We start from the raw sequence: 11,127 nt of genomic DNA on the forward strand, positions 1-11,127 counted from the left end.
ATGGCACCTGCTTATCATAATTCTATCTGTTGGAATCTGCATACCAATGATCCCAGTCGCCTATCGATTCACCCCTCATCTACCCCACACACACCCTGGAGACCAATACATACACACACACGGACGCACGCACACACATTCATTCATCCACTCTGTCTCCCTCCCCAACCACTGTCATTATAAAAGTCAGCAGCTGCTGCATGCATTGGTCATAAATCATAATTGCTTCTTCATTTTTCCCTACTTGTTTAATGTTGCTGTCAGGGACAGTAGGGGGAGAAAAGGAGGAGGCGGAGAAATAGAGGAAGAAAAGCCCAAAGAAAGTTTACTGAGACACAGAAAAATGAGATTAGAACAGAGAGCTGAAGGAGAAATTGTACCTAAAGTCTCCACTGGCATATTGAGTCTTGTGGCCTTTAGAAGATCAGCAGTCCTGCAGAATTTAAGTCATTGTAGTTTCAACATCAGAGACACTAATCCCCCCCCCAAATTTAGCATTTTTAAATAATCATTTGGCCTTTGTTACAAGAGCACATGAAAAGAATGAAACTTGGATAATGTGATAGTGGTTAATAGTAATTATGGGGATTTATTGAAAGTATTTTCCTCTTCAGGCACTGAAGTCATTGTGTGGTAATATTTTGTCCATCTTATAATACTATGAAAGACAGCTATATTTTAGAGATGCTGGCAGAACAAACTTTTTTTTTTTTTTTTTAAATTAAATAAATTGCTTAGGAACAGACAGCCTACTTTTAGGACAGATTCAGCAGACTTTTCTATTTGTTTCCCCAGCTGAGTTAAGTTTCCACCTCTGATATGCCCTTGATCCCCTCCATTTAATCCTGATGTGAAGTTTAGCTTTGAATACTTTGGAGAATATATTCCCCTGTTGTCATGGGTCTGTATTCAGACTGAAGAAAACAAGTTAAACCGCTTTTTATACAAATGAACACAATATATTTTACTGTCCCGTTGTGCGCTCCTCTGCAGATAAACAGAGGTACGGACAGTTTTATTTGTTCCCAGTTGACTGAGTTGTTTTGACAATCCTATGCTGAGATTTTTAGAATAATCCGACAGTAAAATGTCTCCGGAGGGGCTGGTGCTTTGTGATAGACTTAAAAGCACAAAATGGATCTACAAAACTATTTGATCTGACTTTATTTTTTCCTTTTTGACCACTTTTGGACTAGTTATAACATTTTTGATCTTTTTTAAAAGTAAGACTACATGCTGTGTCTGTGTATCCTTAATTCACTCTTTCTCTCATCCATCTTGCGTCACATAATTCGTGTTAGAAATGATAGATCGGTGTGACTTAAATTCAGCCAAACTGCAACTGTACTGATAAATCAATCCCTAGCCATGTTACTCCTAAACATATTGCTCCACCCCATTAGGGTGATGCACTACACAGTGCTGGATCTCTCCTGCTACCATTGTGCAAGCAGCTGCTTTATTGAGCACTCTGCTGACATCCAGCCTAGCATTTCTGCATTGCAAGGGGAAACTTTGGATGACACGTAAAAGCAGAGGTTTGGTGCAACATGCCTCTGTAATGGGATGGGAACAGGGGTGCATGAGTGAGGTGGGAGGGGGGCATGCTAGTGTCTCTTCCTGGCTGCTTCCAAAGCAAATGGAAGAAAATCCAATTTCCTGTGATTCCATCAAGCCTCCGTCCTGGATTCAGGGGCATTAGGGAACACTGAGAGGACAGGCTGCTGACCCCCCTCACATGAACATACAGGAGGCATGTAGGCTTCACACATGCACTGGCATGCTCATCTAGTTGTGTATTATGTGTTAGGTTTTTGAGTTATCAGTCACACATTTTCACTTATGAATGTGCATGCGTGCTTTTATGCTTGCTGAACAACAAACTGCAGATTAGTGCTCACAGCAGATTAGAGCTTAAAGCCCCCACACTTTAATTATAACTGTATTTATGTGCATCAAGGTCTTTCACTTGGCCCTGGTTGTAAACATCTGCTGCTCCCCACTGTGCGAGTCTTTGTCTGTCCTGTGAATAAAAGCAAAAATTAGTTGAGTCTAATATGGTTTAATATAGTACAGGATTACCTCATTTACACAAAGTGCCCAGAAGTTATTTTGCTACTGTTCTGCCTACTCTTCTCCAGACTCTGCATCATTGTGAGAGATGAACACATTGTCTGCAGTACATCACAGGTTGTGATTTGACTTGCAGTCAGACAGCATTGTTGTCTTGGGTTAACCACTGCACGCTTTCCACGCTGTTGGCGATTTGCATCTGTTCTCTGTGATCCACCCAGAGGGAATAGAAAGCTCTAATCCAATCAGTAGGTCCCTGAAGTGCTGCCCCTAAGAGATGGAGGGAAACACAACAATAGGATCACTCTGCACTGGTTTCAGCAAGAGAAGGCAGACAGGAACGAGAAGGAAAGGAAAGGAAATGAGGGATTGTAGAGGAAAGGGATTAAGTCTGAAGAAGAGGGAAGAGAAATGAATGGGGACAAAGTGAGGATGATGGTTGAAGTAAGGAAATAAAATGAGATGAAAGAGGTGTGGCTTGGTATAAGAGGAAGGACATAGGAAGTAACAAAACAAAAAGGTGTACACGGGGGATCTGCTTCTTAGAGGGACACAGGTGGAAGGACTAATGAATAATTTCACAACAGATCTAGTAATCTGGAACTTTTTTCACTGTAGTGACACACGGGTTAGAAGGAAATGTCACTGAACCTCCTAGTTTTTTAATCTGTCTGATTATTTGAAACCATTGTACTTGGTTCAGCTACTGCTCTTGTTCTGAGGCCAGAGGCAACAGTTTGATCATTTATCATCATTATGAGGTGCAAAGGCAGACTGGAGCAGTGATTAAGAACTGAATCTCCTGTTGATGATGCCTGTCATATATTGTCTTATAGCTATGACACACATGCACACATTTCCCCATCCCTGTCCCCAGTCTAACACTACTTGCAAGAATTATATCTCTGCCACTGACCCTTTGACCACAAGTATCATTTTTGCTGTTCAAAGGACGCACACCTACATACACTTACATCCATATAAGAGGCCACCTCTGATTTCCCTGGTCACTCTGACACTGTGTTATATAAATATAAAAAATAAAAAAAAATAGATTTGCTAGGGGGTGGCTAACATAGCTATGTAAGGGGGTCAAAAAGGTGAAATGGTAAATGCTGCTTTTTTTTTTTGATGACAAAATTCTCCTGCTTGGTAAAAAGATTAAGATTAAGAAGACTTTATTGTCATTATATGTAAAAGAACTATAGAAATTTAACAAGTCACTATAAAATGGAACCAGTGGTTTTATGTATAAATGCATCCATAGTCCAATGCTAAAAGAACTGGGCTTATGACACACTATATGGATAAAGGTACTGGGATACCTATGACACCCATAGCAGCAGCCTCACCATGGAAACCCATGTCATGATGCTCCTGGTGAACAATTTCTGTGCTGATAATGCCAGAGGAGGTTTGTAAGTCTGTAGTTATTTTTTGGTTGTTCTTTTTGGCTTTAGGTGCATGCACCTTGTGTGCTTCAGCACTAGGCAACCCCACTGTAACTTTTCATGGACTGCTACTTTGTGGCTGAGTTGCGATGGTTCCCAAATGCTGTTAGTTTATTGTGGAAGACCTAGGAGGGAAGCAATTTCACAAATGGGCTTGTTGCAGCAGTGCCATGCTTAAATTCAGTGATCGCTTTCAAATGACCAAATTTTTGTAAAGGCGGACTACACGGCTAGTTGCATTTTGTTTAAATACATCTGTGGAAAGGGGATTGAAAACACCTGAATTCAAAGATCAAGGGGTGTGGAGCAGTACTTGTCCATATGTTTATTTTTATTTTGTATCAGCTTTTTTGTATCAGTATCAGCTTGATTAACAATGATTTATTAATGAACATATCAAACATGTACCACAATAATATGCAAATAAAAATTTTGTTTGTTAGAATCAAGCGTAAACTTAATAGTGGGAGGTTTTAACTTTGAACTACATAAATGCATTGTGTCTTTTCATCTGGTTTCAGCGTGACCGTAATAGTCATGGGTTGGGATCACAGGGCTGAGATGCAGGTTGGTGCCAATACTGGGCTGGTGCTGCATGGGCAGCTATGATTGGAAAGGGCGATGCCTTCCCTTTTTAGTTTTAGTCAGTCATTGTTTCAGGTTGACCAGACTTTGAAATTACTTGCAGGTTGAAAGTTTTGATTTTTTTTCAAGTCACATCTTTCTCAAATCAATATTTCAGCTTATAATTCTCCTTTGGTACAAAGCAAACAAACATGGGATGCTTTGTCCAGCAAGAAGATTTAATTGATATTGGTTATCAGGTGCATGTTTTCCTCTTAAAGTTTGGGCTAAGTGACGGCTTACAACTTACCGCACACCAGCTATTGGCAGTATATCTGTATTAAATGGATATTCTTTGAATTTGCACTCAGTGAAGTATTTTGTTGTTGCTCTGTCACAGGTCTTTTGAGTTAAGCACTTGTTTTTGCCTTTTTACAGGACGATGAAGGACAGACAGCATTACATTATGGTAAGAAAGCTTCTTGAACACTTTTTGTCTTCTTGCTATGAAGCTTTTTGTGCCTATTTTTCAAATTGGCTCATCTCATTCCACATTTATTCTACATAGACATCATTATGTTGTCTGTGTGCACACTCTCACTTTATTTACAGCGGCTTGTTTTTTTTTGTACACACCCTCTTTGACTACATTTTGTTTAAAATTTATTAGCTTTCCATCCTGTTCCTCCCACTCTTTCCCTTCTATTCCTCACTAATATTTTCTGCAGTTTTTCCACCAAGTTTGTCATTCCTTCCTTTTTCCTCCTGCAAGTGTGTGTGTGTGTGTGTGTGTGTGTGTGTGTGTGTGTGAGAGAGAGATGATCACTAGACCTCCCAGAGGAAATCAGCAGTGGTCCTTAGACTCCCCTGACCCTCTCATGCCCCAACACACATGTCCCTGAGGGGCGTTTCCTATGTCCTCTGAGCCTCTGTGTGTGCATGTAGCTACACCATCTGTCCCACAGCTTGGTGGCGTTGGAGTGGGCATGCTGCATTACCTACTGGAGATCTGCACGCACACACTCACCAGAGGAAGCCCGGAGGATAGGGCATAAAAAGATGACTAATAAACATAAGCGATGAACTCCAAGAGACAAATAGCAGAGAATGAAAATTCATTCCCACCTCTCTTTGCACAGGGCCACACAAGCTGGCAAGTGATTAATTGAGGGTTTACTGCTCACCATAAATTGTTCTCCTCCTCTACGGCTCCCCCGAGGGCCAGCCACTTTTTACAGCTCAAGGCCTAGGCAAGACGCGCCACACGTGCACACACGGCGGGCTAAATAAAATACAATTTAGAGTAATAAGAGGAGGGCTGCAAGTGTTGCAGGGGGAAAAGAACAACAACGAAAAAAACCAGCCAAGCTTTGTTAGTTGGATTTGGTTGAAAGATTAGTGATTCTCATGGCATTTCACACTTGTACACCTCATACATTCATTCATAGATGCAACTTGAGCATGCACACACTTGCTTTCACACTCATGTGCATTCTGATGTATCATCATCCCGTGCGCGCACACACTCCCACCAGTCACCTCTGGGCTGGAGGTTAAAAGGCATGGCTGTCAATCACTGCAGCTGCTGACATCAGCGAACATGGCACAGCACAGAGTCTGCTCTTTAAAAGGCCTGAGCAATAGACACTGGCAGAAGAGTACTATGAACCGGAGACACAGAAGAGATGGGGGGGGGGGTGATGTGCCAGAGGGGCAAGAGGTGCATCAGGAATGGAGGAACCCTCTAACTGGGTTAAGAAAGTGCAAGCTGCCCCCCCTCCACTCTACACTGAGAGGGGGAGAGGACCCTTTTAGTGGGGTACAAATTGCCAATGGGGCAGAAATGAAGTGTTTGAGGGAAGCTCAGGTCCGGGCCGGTGTCAGTGCTGGGCCTGCAGATTGGCTTTTCATTAACTGCAGCACTTTACATACTGTATTAAACCACAGTATGGAGAAGAAAGGAAGACAAATGAGGCAAATTCTCTCAAATCCAGTACACCATAACAGTGAAATGAGCTGCAGTGGTTCATTATATTTCAGTAATTGTCTGTTAACAAGTAAATGAAGAAATCTAATAGTAACCGTCTCAGTTTAGGTAACATTTTCCAATAAAATATTGCTAAGCTGGAATCGTAATGGTTCTGAGCTGATGATAAAATTGGACAAATGAAAATGTTTATTTCATGATGTCTGAGTCAGAGAATCAAAGTTTTTAGTTTTTTTTTTCATTCATTCATAGGGGGACATAAATATCTGTACCAAATTTCTTAGCAATCCATCCAGCAGCTGAGACACTTCACTAAACACAAATGTGAGACTCATGGTGGTACTACAGAAAAAAAAAAAAAATCATGGATAATCACCACTGATAGGGATGCATAACCAGAGTGCTGTGAATCTGACCTCAGGGTTCTGTATCCTGTCACAGAAACCTTTTCTGTAGTTACTGAAATATTTCATTCTGGACTAAAGGGTAAGAACCTCTGTTTTTCTTTTTGTTTTGATTTTTGTAGCCTCAGCGTGTGAATTTGTTGAAATTGTGGATCTCTTGCTGAAGTCTGGAGCTGACCCAACTATCACAGACCAGGAAGGCTGTCTCCCTGAAGAGGTCACTGAATCCCGTACGATCTCCCTTCTCCTGCGTGGGTACACTACTTCGAAAGGCTAAATCATCCTTGCATCCCACCACTCAGTCATTTCCCATCTCCTACTCTCGTCCCTGCTCCACTCTTTTGCCCAGCCTTCCCACTGTCTGTTCTTCATCCCTGCAGAGACTTTTTTGTTTTGTTTTTTCTCAGCCCCAACAGTCTGTAAGCCAGGACTGCTTTTTTTTTTTTTCTTTTTTCTTTTTTTTTTGTTCCTACCTCCACAAATTCTTGAGGTGACTTTGATTTCATTGGTTTAGCTCTTCTGAGCTACAGTTGTGAACATTTGTGAACATTAGTCATTCCATTTGATAATACACCAGGGCACCGCATGTATTTTCATTCTTCTATAAACTATATTGACTATCTGCACAGTAGGGTTGGGTGATATCACAATTACTGTAAGACAGAATTTGTGAACTGGCTGGGATGTTGCTGTACTTATGTAGCTATACCTTGTTGGATAAGACTTTTGCTGGCAGTAGTGCCATTAAATAAGCTATTGGCAATATATAAATGACAGAATGTGTGCATTAGTATGTTGAAGCATCTGTATTTATCAGGCACTCGATCACCAGTTGAAGCAAAAACAGACATTCCCGTTCATATATATATATATATATATATATATATATATATATATATATATATATATATATATAACGGTATAAGATATCACTATCATTACCTCAACAATGTGTACCATCTAAAGTCATCAAAACTTTGTACATATCACCCACTCCTACTGCAACCAGCCTTTTAATCTGTTTCAGTCCTTTCTGGTGGTCTGTTCATGGTTCTGTTAGGTACAAAGGAATGCTTTCTTCATGTATCATTAAAGTGTTCAGCAAATCGGTTTTCCTGGCGTTATTTGTTCAAATATGCAGTAGTTGTCACATTACTGTCCTGTCACACTGTAATGTTCATAGCAGTAACTCATTGTGTATACATAGAGTATACTGCTGTAGTGAAAACTCCTGCACTATGAATACAATCCTGAACTTGTCAGGCTGGCTGAGTGTACATGAATCTGGCTACTGATTAGTTTAAAAGCTTAAACAAGAAAAATGCTCCATATTAACACCTCAGTTGGAATTAATGGGCCAAAAGTGAATTTTTATTCATTTTCACAGGGTAGGCATAAACACTTCCATAAATCAGTTTTGCCATGTGACCAGTGTAACCTGATTACACTCAGGCATCATTTTTGTGCACTTCCACCATCTTCACATAAATGTTTGAAGAGAGCCTACATTTTGCCCTTTCAAAAAATGGCAGCTGCTGAGCTAAATTAAACTCCTGTTTTTTTTTTGTTGTTTTTTTTGGGGGGGGGGGGGGGGGGTGTTGTTTGGTCACTTCATTTAGCCAAATGACCAATGAGCTTGTGTGATGGTGAGGTGATTGTCCATCCCTCAACAGTTCACAAAAACCAGTACTCTGGTCAGATTTTAGTGAAACACGATTAATTTGTTCTGGATGTGACTGCCTCCTTGACTTCAGTGGATTTTGATTCTCATAAGTCTGCAGCACGGTGTCATGGTGTTTAGCACTGTTGCTTCACAGCAAGAAGGTCCTGGGTTCAAATCCATCACCTGGCTGGGGCCTTTGTGTGGTGTTTGCATGTTCTCCTTGTGTCTGGGTGAGTTCTCTGGGTACTCCAGCTGCCTCCCACAGTCTAAAGACATGCAGTTAGTGGGGTTTTGTTAACTGGAGATTCAAAATTGCCCATAGATGTGAATGTTGTCTGTCTCTGTGTTTAGCCCTGTGACAGACTGGCAACCTGTCCGGGGTGTATCCCACCTCTTGTGCTATGGCAGCTGGGATAGGCTCCAGCCACCCTGTGACCCTGAGTTGGATAAGTGGAAGAAAATGGATGGATGATCTGCATTAAATGCCAACCAGTGACAACAAAACCTAACTTTCTGTCTATATGTCACATATTACAATAACCCGTGAATTGTGATGGATCATGAACTGCCACTGGTGTTCTGGTTGAAACTGTGGAATAAACTACTTAAGCTAGACTTTTGCCCAAGTCACACTGCTACAATTAAATGCACATGTTTTTACACCTATTCAATTCAATTTTATTTACACTGCTCAAAAAAATAAAGGGAACACTTAAACAACACAATATAACTCCAAGTAAATCATACTTCTGTGAAATCAAACTGTCCACTTTGGAAGCAACACTGATTGACAATCAATTTCACATGCTGTTGTGCAAATGGAATAAACGACAGGTGGAAATTATTGGCAATTAGCAAGACACACTCAATAAAGGAGTGATTCTGCAGGTGGGGACCACAGACCACTTCTCAGTACCTATGCTTTCTGGCTGATGTTTTGGTCACTTTTAAATGTTGGTGGTGCTTTCACACTCGTAGCATGAGACGGACTCCACAACCCACACAAGTGGCTCAGATAGTGCAGCTCATCCAGGATGGCACATCAATGCGAGCTGTGGCAAGAAGGTTTGCTGTGTCTGTCAGCGTAGTGTCCAGAGGCTGGAGGCACTACCAGGAGATGTGGAGGAGGCCATAGGAGGGCAACAACCCAGCAGCAGGACTGCAACCTCCACCTTTGTGCAAGGAGGAACAGGAGGAGCACTGCCAGAGCCCTGCAAAATGACCTCCAGCAGGCCACAAATGTGCATGTGTCTGCACAAACGGTTAGAAACCGACTCCATGAGGATGGTATGAGGGTTCGACATCCACAGATGGGGGTTGTGCTCACAGCCCAGCACCGTGCAGGACGCTTGGCATTTGCCAGAGAACACCAGGATTGGCAAATTCGCCACTGGCGCCCTGTGCTCTTCACAGATGAAAGCAGGTTCACACTGAGCACATGTGAGAGTCTGGAGATGCCGTGGAGAGCGATCTGCTGCCTGCAACATCCTTCAGCATGACCAGTTTGGCAGTGGGTCAGTAATGGTGTGGGGTGGCATTTCTTTGGAGGGCCGCACAGCCCTCCATGTGCTTGCCAGAGGTAGCATGACTGCCATTAGGTTGTGAGATGAGATCCTCAGACCCCTTGTGAGACCATATGCTGGTGCAGTTGGCCCTGGGTTCCTCCTAATGCAGGATAATGCTAGACCTCATGTGGCTGGAGTGTGTCAGCAGCAAGATGAAGGCACTGAAGCTATGGACTGGCCCGCCCATTCCCCAGACCTGAAGCCGATTGAGAACATCTGGGATATCATGTCTCACTCCATCCACCAATGTCACGTTGCACCACAGACTGTCCAGGAGTTGGTGGATGCTTTAGTCCAGGTCTGGGCGGTGATCCCTCAGGAGACCATCCGCCACCTCATCAGGAGTATGCCCAGGCATTGTAGGGAGGTCATACAGGCACGTGGAGGCCACACACAATACTGAGCCTCATTTTGACTTGTTTTAAGGACATTACATCAAAGTTGGATCAGCCTGTAGTGTGTTTTTCCACTTTAATTTTGTGTGTGACTCAAAATCCAGGCCTCCTTTGGTTAATAAGTTTGATTTCCATTGATGATTTTTGTGTGATTTTTGTTGTCAGCACATTCAGCTTTGTACAGAGCAAAGTATTCAATAAGAATATTTCATTCATTCAGATCTAGGATGTGTTATTTGAGTGTTCCCTTATTTTTTTGAGCAGTGTATATAGTGCCAAGTCACAACAGTCGCCTCAAGGAGCTTTATATTGTAACAACAGTCAAAACAGCCCCTATGAGCAAGCATTTGGCGACAGTGGGAAGGAAAAACTCCCTTTTAACAGGAAGAAACCTCCGGCAGAACCAGGCTCAGGGAGGGGCAGTCATCTGCCATCACCGGTTGGGGCTGAGGGAAGAGAGACAGGACAAAAGACATGCTGTGTTGGGCGCCTGGGTGGCTTAGTGGTGAAGCCGGCGACCACATACATATGCCGCGTTGCGGTCCGGGTGGCGCGGGTTCGAGTCCCGGCCTCCGGGCGGCGCGGGTTCGAGTCCCGGCCCGTCGCCAGTTTGCCCGCGTGTCTTCCCCTGTATCTTTCCCCCATTTCCTGTCTCTCTCCACTGCTCATAAAAGAGCTGCTGTGGCCAAAAATGCAAAAAAAAAGATATACTGTGGAAGAGAGACAGAGATTAATAATAACTAATGATTAAATGCACAGGGGGGTATAAACAGAGTAAAAAGATACTTCTTTATACATATATGTAAAGAAGAATTTTAAATTCTATTCTGGATTTAACGGGGAGCCAATGAAGAGAGGCCAGTATGGGAAAAATATGCTCTCTCTTTCTAGTCCCTGTCAGTACTCTAGCTGCAGCATTTTGGATCAGCGGAAGGCTTTTCAGGGAACTTTTAGGACAGCCTGATAATAGTGAATTACAATGATCCAGCAGAGAAGTAATAAATGCAGGAATTAGCTTTCCAGCA

At 42.5% G+C, this 11,127-nt stretch overlaps 1 protein-coding gene across 1 annotated transcript in view; it reads left to right on the forward strand.

Moving 5' to 3' along the window:
• Positions 1-7,350, forward strand: part of acbd6 (acyl-CoA binding domain containing 6) — a 32,632-nt gene extending 25,282 nt beyond the window's left edge. Inside the window, exons 7-8 of the mRNA XM_030727461.1 lie at positions 4,527-4,557; positions 6,602-7,350. Of these exons, the coding sequence (XP_030583321.1) occupies positions 4,527-4,557; positions 6,602-6,756 (186 nt within the window). The 3' untranslated portion in view covers positions 6,757-7,350. The remainder of the gene's footprint in view (positions 1-4,526; positions 4,558-6,601) is intronic.
• The last annotated feature ends 3,777 nt before the right edge of the window (positions 7,351-11,127 follow it).

The sequence above is a fragment of the Archocentrus centrarchus genome, chromosome 4 (assembly GCF_007364275.1).
Source record: "Archocentrus centrarchus isolate MPI-CPG fArcCen1 chromosome 4, fArcCen1, whole genome shotgun sequence".
In the NCBI taxonomy this organism is placed as follows: Eukaryota; Metazoa; Chordata; class Actinopteri; order Cichliformes; family Cichlidae; genus Archocentrus; species Archocentrus centrarchus.